General features: G+C 41.2%; 1 protein-coding gene and 1 pseudogene across 28 annotated transcripts in view; one reads left to right on the plus strand and one right to left on the minus strand.

The window, feature by feature from the left end:
* XRRA1 (X-ray radiation resistance associated 1) overlaps positions 1 to 18,774 on the minus strand; it is a 103,984-nt gene that overhangs the window by 54,778 nt on the left and 30,432 nt on the right. For all 28 annotated transcript variants that reach the window (XM_077963819.1, XM_077963815.1, XM_077963814.1 and 25 more), the window contains 2 exons: positions 4,257 to 4,385; positions 3,364 to 3,581 (listed from right to left, as the gene is read on the minus strand). In XM_077963819.1, coding sequence (XP_077819945.1) covers positions 3,364 to 3,581; positions 4,257 to 4,318 — 280 coding nt within the window. In that variant the 5' untranslated portion in view covers positions 4,319 to 4,385. The remainder of the gene's footprint in view (positions 1 to 3,363; positions 3,582 to 4,256; positions 4,386 to 18,774) is intronic.
* Positions 17,549 to 18,066, plus strand: LOC114672359 (large ribosomal subunit protein eL31 pseudogene; annotated as a pseudogene).

The raw sequence follows: 18,774 nt of genomic DNA on the forward strand, positions 1-18,774 counted from the left end.
AACTACATATATATATGCTCTGTCATCCATCAATTCCACTTCTGGGTAAATATTTCAGGAAAACCCTGGCACAGTGGTATATGCAAAAGATGTTCATAAGGTTGTTCATTGTACCACTATTTGTAGTAAGAGAGTTATAAGCAACCTAAGTGTTCATCAGTAATGGAAGAGATGTGTGAAATGTGTTTAGAACATATACTGTAGAATACTAAGCATTAGTTAAAAGTCAATAACTAGGCCGGGCACGGTGGCTCACGCCTGTAATCCCAACACTTTGGGAGGCTGAGGCGGGCAGATCATGAGGTCAGGAGATCGGGACCATCCTGGCTAACACAGTGAAACCCCGTCTCTACTGAAAATACAAAAAATTAGCCGGGCGTGGTGGCAGGCGCCTGTAGTCCCAGCTACTCAGGAAGCTGAGGCAGGAGAATGGCGTAAACCCTGGAGGCAGAGCTTGCAGTGAGTGGAGATCGCCGCTGCACTCCAGCCTGGGCAACAGAGCGAGACTCCATCTCAAAAAAAAAAAAAAAATACAGCAAGAAGGACAACTCTTAAATATATTTTACAAAGATAAATACATATATCCAGGAAAATATATCCAAGATAAGAGTAGATATTTATATGAAAATAGGAAATGGGAATAGGAATTAAGGATGAAAGAAAACAAATAAGAGGGCAAGAAGAGCTTTGAAGAGATTAAAAATTATACTGTATTAGGACCTGAGTTGTATTGTAAACAGAAGTCTCTGCTCCTAAGTTATACATATGTACACATGATAAAAAACCCAAGAATAAGGTTCAATCTTTCAGTCTAAAGAATCATTGATACATAATTTTAAAAATTAAAACCAATCTGAATTATTATTAGAGTTTATTACATTATGGGAAGTGATGGGAGTAGGGTGGCTTTATAGATACACGCATATTAACATTTTCTTATTAAAAAGGAAGACATGTATTTGGTTGATTATAGGTGTTGATAGACAAAAGTGAGTTTTAAAATGTGAATTAAAAGTTTTAGGGTAATAGCCAGGTGCAGTGGTCCCAGCTACTTGGGAGGCTGAGGCAGGAGGATCACTTGAGCCCCAGAGTTCAACAACAGTTTGAGCACGGTCGTGTCACTGCACTTCAGCCTGGGGTGATAGGGTAAAACCCTGTCTCTAAACAGAAAAAAAAAAAAAAGTTTTAAGGTAACCATTAGAGATCTAGACATGAGATTTCTTTCTTTAAATGATTAGTGAAAAGATTGGAATTGAAAGAAAACTTAGTGCTCACAAGAAGAAAAGGCATAGGTAAATAGAAAACACACTAATAGTAGAAATAAGGTGAAATATATCAATAATCACCAAGTGAGTTAAATTCTTCTATGAAAAAAGACTCATTAAGACTCATATTAGGAAAAATATGCAGTACTATACTGTTTTTAAGATATCCTAAAATAAATATATCAAACAAAACAGAGGCCCAAGTCAAAACCAAAATTATTTATCTACCTGGGATATTTTACAATGATTAAAATACATAATCTACCAAGATAAAAGTCATAAACCTAATAACAGAGAACCAAACCAACTTCATAGTAAAAAAAAAATGCCAGAAATGCAAGGAGGTACTGACAAATCTACAACAGTGGGGATAGACTTTAATATACCCATTTCCAAAGTTAACAAACTAAGTAGACAGAAAATTATTTTAGGGAGAATCTGAATAACATAATTGTGCCTTTTATTAAGTTGTTATTATTATTATTTTTAGAGACAGGGTCTCTCACTCTGCTGCCCAGGCTGGAGAGCAGTGGTGTGATCATAGCTCACTGCAGCCTCAAGGGATCCTCCTGCCTCAGCCCCCAGTAGCTAGGACTACAGGCACATGCCATCACACCCAGCTAATTTTTAAATTTTTTATAGAGATAGGGTCTCGCTCTGTCATCCAGGTCAGAGAGCAGTGGCGTGATCATAGCTCACTGCAGGCTCAAGGGATCCTCCTGCCTCAGCCCCCAGTAGCTAGGACTACAGGCACATGCCATCACACCCAGCTAATTTTTAAATTTTTTATAGAGATAGGGTCTCGCTCTGTCATCCAGGTCAGAGAGCAGTGGCGTGATCATAGCTCACTGCAGGCTCAAGGGATCCTCCTGCCTCAGCCCCCAGTAGCTAGGACTACAGGCACATGCCATCACACCCAGCTAATTTTTAAATTTTTTATAGAGATAGGGTCTCGCTCTGTCATCCAGATCAGAGAGCAGTGGCGTGATCATAGCTCACTGCAGCCTCAAGGGATCCTCCTGTCTCAGCCCCCAGTAGCTAGGACTACAGGCACATGCCATCACACCCAGCTAATTTTTAATTTTTTAAAGAGATAGGGTGTTGCTCTGTCATCAAGGCCAGAGGGCAGTGGCGTGATCATAGCTCACTGCAGCCTCAAACTCCTGGCCTCAAAACAATTCTCCAGCCTTGGCCTCCCAAAATAACTGCCACTGTGCCTGGCCAGTTATTAATATTTTTAACTTGGAAATTCATCTTTCTTTATTCTGCTTTGGAATGCTGGAGCTGAGGCTCTCAAAACCATATTTCTGCTTTGACCACTGGTTTCCTGTTAGACTCTGACAATATGGGTGGTGCTAAAGGGAGACTGCAAAGCTGGAAGAGGAAAAAGGGGCTTATCTCTTCCTATCTGCTTCCCATGGGTTTCCTGACTGCTTGTGATTCCTGTGAATGCCACTGGAATAATGTGATTTTTGGTTTGTTTTGTTTTTGCTGTAGTCTAGCAAGTCTTTCCTCAGCAGTAGCTGAATCTAGTTTGCAGTTTTTCCAACTTTTATAAACTTGCTTCACTGTGACTCCTCCATAGGTACCAGCACCAGCTGGCCAGTATCCTTTTCTCAGCTACACAAAGCCCATCACAGCTCAGAGACACCAAGAGCCAAGCAGCACCTCTTACCCAGAGGTCTAAATTTCAGGTGTCAGGAGCACCTCTTCCAACCTTCTAAAGTTGCATAATTTCAACCTCATTCTACAAAGAAAACTCCAGGCTCAGGTGGTCTCATGGTGAATTCTTCCAAACTTTAAGGAGAAAATAATAATAGTATATAAACTTTCCTAGGAAATGGAAAAAAATGAACACTTCCAAACACATTTTATCAGGCAAGCATAACCTTGATTATAAATCCTAACAAGAATACTGTAACAAAAGAAATCAGTACACCAACACATCTCCCAAACATAGATGCAAAAATCCTTGACAAAGAATCCGCAAATTCAATTCGTGATATTCATCGTGACCAAGTGAGACTTTCAGAATAAACTCTCAGAAGTGTATTTCCACCATGAGGCTAGAATTTCTGGAACAAGGGGTGTCACTCACCTGTCCGGTCAACATCCTTTTTCATGGGCAGTACAGTATAATCCAGTTGCTCATCTGAGTCCTCAAGCATCCTTGGCTTGGACTGCAGCATGAATTGGGGCTCTTTCTGGGGACTTCCCCCGCCTCCATTCCAGTCCACTGACTCGTCAGAGAGCTGAACTTGCTGTAGGTATGGGATCCGGATAATCCTGTTTTCATCCAGGCTTAACTTCTTCAGTCTTCAATTAAGGAAAGTGAATATAGAATCATAGCAATAATGATACCTCAGGATTGTTTACCAAGCCACTTTAGGGCAAAAACATGGAATCAGGCTCAGATACTTATTCCCCTTGTGTGGCGTTGAGCCAGTGACTTACTGTCTCTGGGATTCAATATCCCTGTCTCTAAAATGCGGATACCTTTCAGGGCTCTTGTGAAGATTAAATGAGGCAATATGTAAATGGCCTGGCACAAATTAGTATTCAGTAAATGGTAGTTGAATCCAAAGTAAATTTTCCAGGGAAGTAAAGCTTAACAATGTAAATGCCACTATTTTATTTACTTCAGTTAGAACTCAGGAATTAAATTTGTCTTTCTTATTCTCATTATTTTAAAAAATTTTCCTGTCTCTACTGTCAGGGTCTGGATCCTATCCTGGGTAAAATCTCCTCCTGTTTTCCTTTCTCTTTGCTGCTTCTAATTCAGTCATGTGATCAGAAATGTCCTCACTGATGGCCATTTTTATGGAGGAGCCAAAGCTCAGAGGGGAGAAATGACTTACCCATGGCCACAGAGTAGAGATAAATTGTGGAGCTAGGGTTTAAGCCCAAGCCTTTTGGCTTCTAGAACAGCACTGAGTGTGAGCAAGCCTGGGGATTAGAGGAGCCCAAGCAGAGAAAGGCTTATGGCTTTACCTCCTGAGCCCAGCCAGGCTGGCAAAGCAACTGGGGTTGGAGAGTCTGTTGTCATCCAGCATCAGTGTCTCCAGCGCTGGGAACCTCAAGATGTACCTCTTGCTTGTCAGCGATGTTACAGATGCCTCCCTGTGAGTTCAAAGATCTTGGGTAATGAGCAAGGTCGAGGGACAAACTCCACCATTCCCAGGAAGCCATGGAGGACAGGGAATCAATTAGGAGGCCTAACCAGCTTAGGAACTGTTCTAGTGCCCAAAAGAGGTCCCCACAGGGATGCACAGAAAGTATAATTCCTTCCCCACCTTCTCTTTTCCCAAACACTATTATACATACCATATCGTCTTCTGTATGGAGAAAGGTTACATACATCATTGAGACCAGGTTAGGGCAGGGTGGGGGATTGTATAGGTAGTGCTTATTGAAAATGCCAGAGTGAAAGAGGTATGACCAAGCTGGAGGGAGCATTCTGCTGGAGATCACTGCACAATTTTGACTCAGGAAGACTCCTTGTTATGCTGTGTCACCTAGTAGACTGGTAACTATGGGAGCACCAGGAGACAATGCCCTTGTTATAGACCATAGCTTTGCCAACTAGTAGGGTAAAGTAGGGTGGATTGAGGGCACCATCCCTGGCTGCAGTGAGGTTCTCTTCTCAAGTGGCTTCATAAAATGAACACACAAATAAGGACTGGAGAAGTTTCTTCTTAAACTCAAACTCTCTGAAGATTCCCAGAAATACCTAAGAGTGAGATTTAGGGGGGTGATGCCCTGAATTACAGGGGTGGGCAGGAAGTGGTGGCATTTTAAGTACTGCCATTAATGTGACCTCATTTGTATCCTCCAGGTAGATGAGACCTAGGTAACTCTCTTCCACACAGGCAGATGATGCAAATAACATTTTCATTCTTCCCTCCATACTGTATGCCACCAATACACCAAAATAGTACACATAGGCACAAATGCATACAGTATACACATATATAAGCCACAAACACACACACACAACTAGAGGAAGGGAAACAAACATTTCTTTAGCACCTACTGCATTTCTGGCATTGTGTGATGTGTTTTGTATGTGTTATCCAAGGATAGGTATTATATACCTCCTTTACAGATTAAGAAAATGAAGCTCAGAGCAACTTGCCTGGTCTCATAGCTAGAAAGTGGGACAACTCAAACTAGAACCTGGGTCTGCCTGACTCCAAATCCCATGCCCTTTCCACTGCCAATCACACCTCTCACATTCACACCTACCAGCCCCATGTGGATTAAAGGATGGGGAAGTGGAAGGGGGAGCTGATGTCTGAGCTAGAGAGAGCTTAACGAAGGTTGGCAGTGAGTTCAAAAGCTAGGACAGTAATGTATACCTGAAGTCTGGGATATTTCACAGGTGAATTTAGAAAGGGTATATTCTAAATGAATGTATTACTAATTAATTAATTCATTCACACTCATGAATGTCTTTAACATATATTTATGTGGCCAGGTACTAAGAATACAAATAAAAGAACACATGTCTCCCCTCTAGGTGCTTACAGTCTGTGGAGTAGGTGGACACACAGCCTGCAGTGAGACAAACACTATAAAAGAAGTATGTGGGGAAGGCACCTATTCAGGAATAGCAATGTTAAAGCAAAACCATGAGGAATGGCAAGTGAGTTGTCATGCTCTTAACCAATGTGAAAGAAAGAGAACAGGGAAAAAAAATAATCTCTGGTTGGGCACGGTGGCTCACGCCTGTAATCCCAGCACTTCGGGAGGCCGAGACGGGCGGATCACGAGGTCAGGAGATCGAGACCATCCTGGCTAACACGGTGAAACCCCGTCTCTACTAAAAAAAAAAAAAATACAAAAAAACTAGCTGGGCGAGGTGGCGGGCGCCTGTAGTCCCAGCTACTCGGGAGGCTGAGGCAGGAGAATGGCGTAAACCCGGGAGGCGGAGCTTGCAGTGAGTTGAGATCCGGCCACTGCACTCCAGCCTGGGTGACAGAGTGAGACTCCTTCTCAAAAAAAAAAAAAAAAATAATAATAATAATAATCTCTTTGTGGCTGGATCTGTAACAGTATTAGAAGCTATAGGCAGCCATGTTTCCCATCATAGCGTCTAGAAAGACACAGGCAGCCCACCTGTAAAGAAAAATGTGGCAAGTCACGGAGAAGAGGAGATGTGAAAGCTGAGAGACAGAACTTCCAGGCTGCTCCACAGTCCTCAGGGCCTACATTCAGTATGACCCTAAAGCACAGCTGTGAGATTCCCCAATGTTCTTACAATCAATTCCCCCCTGACTTTTTTTCCGTATCCTAACACTGACAGACTTCTATAGATTATGACAGTTCTGACTGGAAAAAGGGACAGGTCAGATAAACTTTCAGAAAGAGACCTGGCAACAGTGTGGGGAACAGGCTTGAAGTCCAAAGACCAGAGACACTTAACAGAGAAGGCAGGAAGCCTTTATAGTTCATAATATTTCAAGGTCACGGATGTGCCCTTTCCTCTTTCTGGAAAGACCAACTTTCATACACTGAATTTTTAATCTCTGAGAGCTATTACAGAACAGTGCACAGCACCTCTGTTGATTTATAATTGATTGGCCAATCTTTATTTTACTCCAGTGAAATATGAAACAGCTAAGAAATAAGCCTTTAAAAAATTCCTCTTAAGCTCCATAATGCAGAAGTTGGCTCTGTCTTGTCTCTTGTGACAAGTTACACTACTTTGCTTTTTAAAGTTCCACCCTAATTATAGCATGGGAAAGTTTCATTTTTTGTGTCTAAAATAGACATCTTAAAATAGAGGGGCAGCCATCAGATGGGTGAGAAGACAGATGCCTACCTTCAGAGGAAAGCAGCAGGCTTTCCCACCGAGCCCCTCCTGTTGCAGTTTTGGAAGAAAAGCTCTTTGAAGTGGCAAAGTCTGTCCGTAGTGGAGAAGCCAGGGTTTCCAGCTGTTCAGAGTGGTGCTATTTTTATTATCAGTTCTCTTGCCAAACAGAATTAATACTACTTAAAATCTGAGAGATTTAATGAAGGTTTTTCAGAAGCTAAGGGTATGTGCAGTGGCTGGATTGAGCAATGGGAATTTGTGTACCATATTAGAAGATGCATGGGAAGTGGGGCCAGGATCCCTGAGCTCTGGCTCGGGTGCTGCTGCTGCTTTGCTTGCTGTGTGACTTCTGGCTGGTGTTGAGCATCTCTGGGCCTAGATCCTCTATCTATATGGTAAAAGGGGATTTATTTTACTTTACACTATAAGACTTTGGATCAGGCTAAAAATATTGCTCAAAAGACTGAACCAAGGGCTGCAACAAATAAGATGAAACTTAGCAAGCACTTACATTAGGACAAATGTCAGATCAGCTTCTGTGTTAAGATATAGAACATCAACTGTGCAAACACACAGAATAAGGGAGACATGATTTAACAGATTATGTGTAAAAGAGGATTATGATGTGGCTACTAAAAAGCTAGTGCTCTTTTAGGTGGCGCTATTTGGAATATAGTGACTAAAAGAAAGGAGGTAACAATTCATCCTCTGCTCTGTGCTGGTGGTGCCTGAGAACACCAACTTGTATGGTCTGAAGCAGAAAGGGAGTAGGCCTAATGAAAGAGCCAAAGTAGCAGATTTCAGCTCAAAACAAGTAATAGTCTAAAGATAGAATGGGTCAAATATGATTCCCCTAACTCATCCAGACAAAGAAAATAGCAAGAGATGGAGACACAAATAGTTCAGAATAGATGAGGTATATGATGAATTGAAAAAGTGAAGAGAAAGGAGGATAGAGAAGCAGACAGAGTCAGGCCATAAAAAGCCTTGAGCGATGTTAATGGAGTTTATCTTTAGGACAGTGGGAACCTGCTAAAGGACTTTAAGCAGGGCAGTGATAGAATCACATGTGCATTTCAGAAAGATCACTCTGGCTGACAGATAGGAGGATGGGTTGGGAGGCAAGAAACTGCAGACTGGGACCAAACAGGAGGATAACAGGAATGAGCAGGTTTGAGAATAATTTAGAAAGTACAATTCACAGCACCTGGTGATTGAATGAATGTGTGGAATGAGGGAGGCTGAAATGGGGCTAATGCTCAGGTTTCTAGCCTGGACAACTACATAGTAGATGGGAAGAAGTGCCAGTCAATGAGGCCAGGAAAGGAAAGAAAGGAATAGAGAGTGAGGAGGGCTTTTTGGCATGGGGATGTGTGTGAGGAGTTTGATAAGTAGGCTAAACAGGCTTATAGTTGAGAAGACTTGCGAGGAGAGGAGGCCACCAATAAAGAGTATAAAGATTAAGAAAAATAGTAGGTTGAGGGTGGATGACTGGGGAGCACCAAAGTTTAAGAGGCTGGCAGAAAAGGAACCCACAGAGCATACTGAATCTAGATAGATGAGTGGGATGAAAATAATGACAATGGTATTTGTCTGGAGCCCCACAGCTTTATTTTTATTTTTGTAGAGACAAGGTCTCATTACGTTGCCCAGGATGGCCTCGAACTCCTGGGCTCAAGCAATCCTCCTGCCTCAGCTTCCCAAAGTGCTGGGATTACAAGTGTGAGTGACCATGCCTGGCCAACCCACAGCTTTCAAAGTGCGCTGATTTCTTTTTTTTTTTTTTTTTTTGAGACGGAGTCTCGCTCTGTCCCCAGGCTGGAGTGCAGTGGCGCGATCTTGGCTCACTGCAAGCTCCGCCTCCCGGGTTCACACCATTCTCCTGCCTCAGCCTCCTGAGTAGCCGAGACTACAGGCACGTGCCACCACGCCCGGCTAATTTTTTGTGTTTTTAGTAGAGACGGAGTTTCACCATGTTAGCCAGGATGGTCTCGATCTCCTGACCTCGTGATCCACCCACCTCGGCCTCCCAAAGTGCTGGGATTACAAGTGTGAGCCACCGCACCCGGCCCCAAAGCGTGCTGATTTCAATCACTACTCTGATGCAGGTAGGAATACATTTATTCTCCCCCTCATATATAAGAACATGGAAGTGCAGGGTGGGGGAGACTTACCTTATTTTATGTAACTAGGCTTTCCACTGAAAACAACTAGAATGATGAATAAAATATAAAAAGAAAAAAGATCCATCATTTTATTTATTTTCTTTTGTAGAGATGGGGTCTTGCTATGTTGCCTAGGCTGGACTTGAACTCCTGGCCTAAAACAATCTTCCCACCTTGGTCTCTCAAGTAGCTGGCAACTACAGGCACACACCGCCATTCCCTGTGGTGGTGGATCCATCATTTTAATATGTATAAGAGATGTGAAGAGAGTAAGGAAGCAGTATGCCAAATCTAAAAACCCAGAGGGAGAAACTTAACATAGGAAGCCACTGAAGCCTTGAGGGCATTTACTTATCCTGTTGAAACTGAACTATGGTTTGACAGTATCATGGGGCTAGAGAATCAAAGCCCGGGCACCCTGAAGGTGGGGAGTTTAATCAGAGACCCTTAAATGAATTTGGGATCCTAAAGGGATACACCCTCAGGGTGAAATTAACCAAAACTAAACCCATTCTCCTTATCCCATAGCCAGGAGAAAACTGTCTTGGAGTGAACAGAGAAGGAGAAGGGGAAGGGCAGACTGGTCCTCTTGTAAAACTATAGCCCAAATCTGTATCATCAGAGTGGTTTAGAAAACACCCAGTCAGGAATTTAGCTTAAGCTTCTTCCATACTGAGTGACCCTTGGTACCAAAATAAATAGAAAGGTTTATAGTGTTGCAAACTAAATAATGTGGGACCAATTCTTTCCTGAGTAAAAAACTAGAAAACCCAGACAAAATATACATTTAAAAACAATCTGCCTTAAGGTACCTGGGAACTAACAAGCTGTGAAGAATTATGGTGCTAAGATTTGAAAAAAGAAGGAAATCCAAAGGGGTTCATGCAATACTTTTCCCCTAGGACTGTCTGCTGACTCCAGAAGTGGCTGAGAGGCTGAGAAGTTGAGCAGAGATTCTGACAACCATAGTGGGCCAGCGGCCGAAAACTGGAATCCAAGGCATGCCACAGAATGGAAGCCTGACTGCTCATGCTCTAAGTTAGGTCATTAGAAAACCAAACCCTCGAAGGATATATATACTAGAAATAGTATGGACCTTGCAGAGACTGAAGACTAGCTTCAAATAATTTCAATGTTTATAATTGAAATGAGATGATTTGAAATTATTAGTGATGTAGATCACCAGAAAACCCTTGATCTGGTAGGAAAAAGGTGATTTGAGTTGTCCAAAGAAAGAGCCATGGCCTCTCATTCAGTTCCTATTTATATTTAACTTAAAACTAATTAAGCTCAAATAAAATTGAACATTCAGTTCCTATATCACACTAGCTACATTTCAAGTGCTCAAGAGCTCAATATGCCTAGTAGCTAAACTATGAACAACACAGATACAGAACATTTCCAACATTGTAGTCAGTTCTACTGAACAGTGCTAAATTCAGCCTTGTAAGGATTACTAGACAGTGTCTGCAAATTGGTGCTAATATCTGTGGATATGAAAGGCATGGTAGACCATGCCTCACTCAAAAATGGGGGATCATAAAGGTCAGATGGAAGAATGAAAATTTAGCCAAAGTCTGTTTCACAACGGACCAGTGGAGTCATAAATCTACCTTGTGGTTTCTCCTCGGTTCCTGAATGTGTAACTGAAACAGACATACTAAACAACTGGCAGAACACCCACATTTATTTACTGAGCAACAAAGTATAGTCCATTATAGTAGGAAGTGTCCAACTGAAACCCCAGGAAACTTTCTTCCCAATAGTAAACCAAAAACAATACTGAATCCCTGAGGTAATTGCAGAGATTACTGCCATCACTAAAGACCAAAAAGATGGAAGGATAGTGATTCCTATGACATCTCTGTTTAATATCTCTTGTTTATTTAACTTGTGAAGAAGATATCCTTTGTTTATTTAGCTTGTACAGAAAACAGGTTTTGAAGAATGATTGTAGATTACTGTAAGCTTAATCAAGAGGTGACTCCAACTTTCAGCTGCTATTCCAGATGTGGAATCTTTTTACTGGAACAAATCAACCCAGCCCCTGGCACTGTGGATACAGCTAAGGACCTGTCAGATATTTCTTTCTCTTTATCAATTAACAAAAACTACCAGAAGCAGTCTGCTTTCACCTGACAGGGACAACAGTACACCTCTGTCCTTTTCTCTTGGGGCTATATCAACTCTGGGATCTTCTTGGTTGTTTTGATATCCTACAGAATATCATGCTGATTGGACCTGGCAAGCAGGAAAAGTTGCAAACACCCTAGATGCGTTAGTAAGATACCTTTGTGTTACAGGATGGAGGTAAGCCCCCTCCCCCATCAAAATTTAGAGCGCTATGATATGGATTAATTTTTTGTTGTTGTCCAGGTATCTGAAGCATGTTGTGATATATTTCTAATGTGAAAGACATAATCCTATACCTTGCTTCTTATTTATCTGACACTACTTGTAAGAAAAAAATCACAAAGTTTCATTGGCCTTTTTGGATTTTATATTTATTTATTTTATTTATTTATTTATTTATTTATTTATTTTTTGAGATGGAGTCTCACTCTGCCACCCAGGGTTGGAGTGCAGTGGTGTGATCTTGGTTCACTGCAACCACTGCCTCCCAGGTTCAAGCAATTCTCCTGCTTCAGTCTCCCGAGTAGCTGGGATTACAGGCACCTGCCACGACATCTGACTAATTTTCGTATTTTTAGTAGACACGGGGTTTTGCCACATTGGCCAAGCTGGTCTCAAACTCCTGACCTCAAGTGATCCACCTGCCTTGGCTTCCCAAAGTGCTGGGATTACAGGCGTGAGCCACCGTGCCCATCCCCTTTTTAGATTTTAGAAGTGACATATAAAACATTTGTGCTGTTCTAACTCATTTACTAAGTATCCCACAAGGCTGCTAGTTTTGAGTGAGGCCCAGAGCAAGGCAAGGTTCTACAATAGTTCCCAACTGTAATGCAAGTTGCTCTTCCATTGGGCATATGACTCAGCAGGTCCAAATGGCTTCTAAAGGACTATGGCAAATAGGTGTGCTGTACAGATACGGTACCATACATCCTGGATTTCAATGACAGCCTGAGTTTTCACCTGTTATCTCCAAATAATTATTAATACTGTCCCTTTTCACTCTCATATATGTCCTGGTTTGGATGATAAAGTACGTCATCATTCTACGAATACAGCCTTTTCTAGGTACCCATAGCAGATCCATTTTTGAGCAAAGTTATGCCCTATTCTGCAGATAACTATTTTGTTTTTGAAAAACAACTTCTTGCTTACTAGTACATGTTGGTAGAGGCCAAATACCTGACCACAGGATACTGTGTGATCATGCAACCTGAGCCACTCATCATGAACTGAACATGCAACAGAACTCCCCTATCAAGTGAAAGCAATATTTGAAATCAGGCTCCAGCAAGTCTGGAAAAGTTGCAGGAATATATGGCTCAGATTCCTATGGTGCATTCTCCTGCTGTATTGCTACCTCTCCATCAACCCTTAACTAAGGTCATGCGGCCATCTAATATAGGAAGAAAAACCTCCAGTTGGGTTTACAAATGACTTAGCATGATATGCTGATACCTTCTCAAAGTCAACTATTACAATATTATAGGCCCATATAGGAGTGACCAAAAAGACAGGGGAAGAGAAATCTTCTAAGTAGGCAGAACTTAGAACAATGTATCTGATCAGCCATTTGCTTGGTCAGAGAGATAGCCAGAAGTACAGATCTATACTGATTCATGGGCAGTGGCTGATGGTTTAGCTGAATAGTCAAAGCTTGGAAAAAATATGGGAAAGCGGCTGAAAGTATAGAGAAAAACTATGTGACTTAACCTCTCAGAATGGACAGAGTATGAAGATTATTTGTGTCTCATATGACTTTTTCCCCAAGACTATCCCCTGTGGGGGAGACTCTCAGGAAGATAAGGTAACCCATTCCATGAATGTCCGTTACCCTCTTTCCCTTGGTGGCGGGGATGAAGGCTACACACTTCCTTTCACCAAAGCAAATGTGGTTATAACACTTGCTGAGTACTCAACCTGCCAATGGCAGAAGCCACTGCTGAGCCTCTAATATGGCACCATTTCTAGAGGGATTATACAGCCATCTAGTACCAAGCTGACTTTAAAAAGCAGCAGCAAGTTTTGTTTACTAGATTATAAATGTATTTTTGGATATAGATTTGCCTTCCCTGCCCACAATGTTCGACAAGTGGAATTAGAAACTGTTGTTACAATAATACTAGCTTTTGTAATTGCCCATGTATTTACCTTTAACGAGAGCTTTATTTCTTCTTACAGCTTTGAGTTACTGTCTAGCATCCTTTCATTTCAACCTGCAAAAATCCCTCTAGTATTTATGCAGGGCGGGACTGGTGGTAATTAATTTTTTTTACCTTTTATTTATCTGGGAATGTCTTAATTTCTTCCATATGTTGGAAGAACACTTCTGCTGGATGTAGGATTCCTGATTGAGTTTTTTTTTTCTTTTAGCACTTTAAATATTTAATATATCAGCCCACTGCCTTCTGGCCTTAAAAGTTTCTGACAAGAAGTCTGCTGATAATCTTATTGAAGATTCCTTGTATGTGATGAATTGCTTCTCTCTCACTGCTTTCAAGATCCTCTCTGTCTTTTAACAGTCTGATTATAATATGACTCAGTGGAGGTCTCTTTGAGTTCATCCTATCTTGGAGTTCACTGAGCCTCATGTATGTTTATATTCATGTCGTTCATCAAACTTCGGAAGTTTTAGGCTGCTTTTTCTTCAAATAATCTCTTCGTGCTTTCTCTCTTCTCCTTCTGGGACTTTCATAATACATAGGTTGGTCTGCTTGAAGGTATCCCAATCCCACAGGTCCCTTAGGCTTTGTTCAAGTCAATCTTTTTTTTTTCTTTTGTTTCTCTGACTTGATAAATTTAATTGTTCTATCTTCAAGTTTGCTGATTCTCTCTTCTGACTGCTCGAATCTGCCTTTGAATCTCTCCAGTGAATTTTTCATTTCTTATTCTAATTTTCAGGTTTAAAATTTCTTTTTGGTTTCTTTTTTCATTGTCTATCTATTTGTTGATATTTCCATTTTGTTAATATATCATTTTCTTGACTTTATTCATATCTTCCATTAGTTCTTTGAAAACCTTTAAGACAGCTGTTTTAAAGTCTTTAGTAAGTCCTCCCTTTCTCAGGGATAGTTTCTGTTGCTTAATTTTTTCCTTTGGCTGGGCCATATTTTTCTGTTTCTTTGTATGTCTTGTGATTTTTTTGTTGAAAGCTGAATATTTGAATCTATTAATATGGTAACTCTAGAAATCAGATTCTCCCCTTTACCAGGGTTTGCTTGGTTTTTTTTGTTTTGTTTTGTATTTGATTACTGTAGGCTGTCTCTGTGTCAAGGATTAGGCTGAGGTGTAAATGTAAGGTCTTCTCAGGTCTTTTCTAAGCCTGTGCATTTCTCTGGGTATATGTGGTGACATTCTCATTTCCTCTGTATATGCAGCTGCTTTTAAATGTCCCAGACTTTAATGTCTGGCTCCCAAAAGAGGGGGAAAGGAATGGGGATTAAGAAAAGAAATCCTTTAAATTGCCTGGAAGTCTCTTCAGCTGGAGCAGAAAGGGCTTACGACAGTTGTGGATGGGTGTGTGCAACAATGGTTGTGTGCCTCTCTGTCTGCGCCTCAATGATTAGAAGTAGCAATCAGTGATCACAGCACAAATCTCTAAAATTTGGAGGACAGGGATCTTTTTGCTCACCCTGGCTTCTGCAAGCTGCATGTGAGTTACCCAACAAATATATTTATTATTCTAATTTTCAGGTTTAAAACTTGAACCATGAGATTGGGAGTTAGGGGATGGGTAGCTGCTACCGGGTTAAGAGCTGTAATTGACTGAAATTAGCTGCAGTTTGTCATCTAAATCTTCCCCTGGAAGACGTAAACTTTTATTTATTTATTTATTTATTTTTTTGAGACAGAGTCTCGCTCTGTTGCCCAGGTTGGAGTGCAGTGGCGTGATCTCCGCTCACTGCAAGCTCCACCGCCTCCCGGGTTCACGCCATTCTCCTGCCTCAGCCTCCCTAGAAGCTGGGACTACAGGCACCTGCCACCACACCTGGCTAGTTTTTTTGTATTTTTAGTAGAGTTGGGGTTTCACTGCGTTCGCCAGGATGGTCTCGATCTCCTCCTGACCTCGTGATCCGCCCGCCTCAGCCTCCCAAAGTGCTGGGATTACAGGCGTGAGCCACGGCGCCTGGCCGACGTAAACTTTTAATAGAGTGTGAAGATTATTTGTGTCCACGGTTTCAAAATTGTTACATCAGACTGATTCTGCCAATGAAACTGTTGTCTAGATGAGGAGACACATTCTTGGTGCTTCCTACTCTATCATCTTCTCAGAATCCTCTAGTGAAATAGTCTTTGATGATTTATCTACTATACCAAATAGATAAAGTTGGGACCCTAACTTAACAGCATAGGGTATCACAGAAACCAAAACTGATACTGTTTTTCTCATAACCATAACCTAAGGGCCTAGGAATTAATGGAAATGAAAGTAGCTCCTCTTACAATATATCTAATAGTCCACTTGCAGATTTTTTGCTTCTCATTCTATAATTTTTGGTATTTCTGATTTACAAGTCTTAGTTCCTAAGGAGGTACTTTTACCAGGAGACACAATCATGGTTCCACTGAACTGGAAGTCAAGATTGCTACTGGCCACTTGCATTTCTCATTTCACTAAACCTATAGTCAGACAAAGAGGGGTTCATTCTACTGACTAGGTGACTGATACTGTTTATAAAAATAAATATAATTGCTGTTACACCTTGAGGTAAAAAAAAAAAAAAAAAGTATCTTTGGGACTACAGTATTATCTAGTGCTCCTCTAAGAAGTTCCATGTCTTTTAGTCTTTTAATGAAAACTACAGCAACCCAGTAAAAGCAGGACCTTTAAAGACTCAGACCCTTCAGAAGTAAAGGTTCAGAAGACCACATCAGTTAAAGAACCCCAACCAGCCAAAGTGCTGGACGAGGACAAAGGAACATTAAATAGGTGATGGAAAAAAGGATTTACAAATATTCACTATGGCCTCCTGACCAGTTAAGAAATGATCACTGTAGCAACTATGCATATTTTCATGTGCATTTTCTTCCTTCCTTAGTGTGTGTGTGTGCACTCGCATGCACACTTAAACTGCTAGTGGTGATTGACTTTACAACTTAGTTTTTAGGATATAAAATATCCATAAATTTCTTTAGAAGAGAAAATAATATCATCCAGCGATGGCTACAGTAACTGATGGAACTGTGTCTCATCCTTCTTGAGGAGATGGTGAAAGTGTCTTCAGTGTAAGAGGAAGAGTTCCTTCATGTTAGGTAAAAGCATGGTGCAGTTGCTATTGTTGTATGGAAATTAAATATGGAGGGAAGCAGGAGAGTAGATATTGGGGTTCCAAGGGTTGAATGGTGCCAGTTATCTGCCTGTTTGCTCTCAGCCTTCACCCCTTCCTTCTGTGTTCTTCTGTGTATTGCAGGGGGCTGGAGCCACTTCCTTAACTACACTTCCCAGACTGCCTTTCCAACTAGCTGGATACCGCCAATAGAAGGAATTCATGAGAGACTGGAAGGCCAGAGCTGGGGAGAAGCAACTGTCTTGTTTGGCTTCTGATAGCATTTCTGTCTGCAGCAGCAGTGATAGTGCAGCAGCAATGGCAGTACTAACCACGGTAACTGCATTGGCAGAGATTCCAGCCTTGGTTGAGGCATCACATCTTCAGCAGGTCTACAATTACAGTGACACCCTCCCTGAAAGCCCAGCAGTGGATATAGACTTGTTGACTTCAGTTGAGCAGTGATGCAGCTTCTGATCTCTGGTTATCAACGCTTCTTCCTTTTTGTTCTTCCCATACCCCTCTTCTCCACTTAGCTCTTCCATCCCTTCTAACAGCCATGTAACCAATTCCCTCTCTTTATCACTGGTGATATTTTAGGTGGAATAATGGTTCTCTGGGTATGATTTTTAAGAGTGCTTACCTTTTAGAGCTACATACTGGAATATTTATAGATGAAATAATATGAAACATTTATGGCTGTATATATCTGAGATTTTTTCTTAAGAATATTCCAGGAGGGGGTGTGATGGGGACATAGATGAAACAAGATTGGCCATAATTTGATAATTGTCAGGTGATAATTGTGGGTGATAGGTACCTGGAGTCAATTTTATGATTGACTCTAATTTTATATGTGTTAAAAAACTTTCCATAACAAAATACCAATTATCTCTCCCTGCCAAGAATTAATAAATCAATAAACCAATCGATAAACCAATGAATCCCTTCTATTTTTAATACCTTAAGTGGGTTTTGTATTTCTGTCTACAGCCTGACAGGCTCATAGAGAAAACTTATCTAAGAATGAAGCCAGGACCCGGCAGAATGGCTCCCGTGAAGAAGGGTGGCAAGAAGAAAAAGGGCCATTCTGCCATCCATGAGGTGGTGACCCGAGAATACACCATCAACATTCACAAGTGCATCCATGGAGTGGGCTTCAAGAAACGTGCCCCTTGAGCACTCAAAGAGATTCAGAAATTTGCCATGAAGGAGACGGGAACTCTAGATGTGTGCATTGATACCAGGCTCAACAAGGCTGTCTGGGCCAAAGGAATAAGGAATGTCCCATGCCGAACCCATGTGCGGTTGTCCAGAAAACATAATGAGGATGAAGATTCACCAAATGAGCTCTATACTTTGGTTACCTATGTACCTGTTACCACTTTCAAAAACTACAGACAGTCGATGTGGACAAGAACTAATCACTGATTGTCAACTATATCAAATAAAGTTATAAAACTGAAAGAAAAAAAAAGAATGAAGCCAACACTAAGGAAAACAAAGATGTCTTCATGTGTATGACAGAACAAGTAACAGACTAACAGAAGCTGTACACATGCTCAAGAAATAGAGATGCACACAGAGACCTGACAACATCCTGTGCACCTATATACAGCCAAAGCATCCAGCAGATTCACCTGATTTTTCACATACATGAACCAATAAATTCCCCTTTTTGTTGCAGCTACTTTGAATTGGACTTCTATTACCTGCAAACAAAACAACCCCTAACTAATGAAACCCCTAATAAATGATCACTACTATTATCTCAACCCCCTTGAGTAACTAACCAACCACAATCATCACTATATAAAATCTAAGTAACTTACTACATATATACACATATATATTTAGGCATAACTCACAATAGAATATGCTAAGTATTAAATTAACTGGAAACACTAAATTAAACTGATCCCTAGAGAAGGGATTAAGAGGCATGGGCTAAAGCAGTCAGAGAAGGCTCCTGGTAGGGAAAGGAGGAAGGTCTGAGCTGGGCCTTAGAAAATGTACAGAATCTACATAAGAATATAATATAATGGTCATGAGTATGGTCTCTGGAGTCCAACAGACTTGGTTCAAATCCTGGGTCTGTTACCGACTAGCTTCGCAACTTTGGGCAAGTTACT

The sequence above is a fragment of the Macaca mulatta genome, chromosome 14 (assembly GCF_049350105.2).
Source record: "Macaca mulatta isolate MMU2019108-1 chromosome 14, T2T-MMU8v2.0, whole genome shotgun sequence".
NCBI lineage: Eukaryota > Metazoa > Chordata > Mammalia > Primates > Cercopithecidae > Macaca > Macaca mulatta.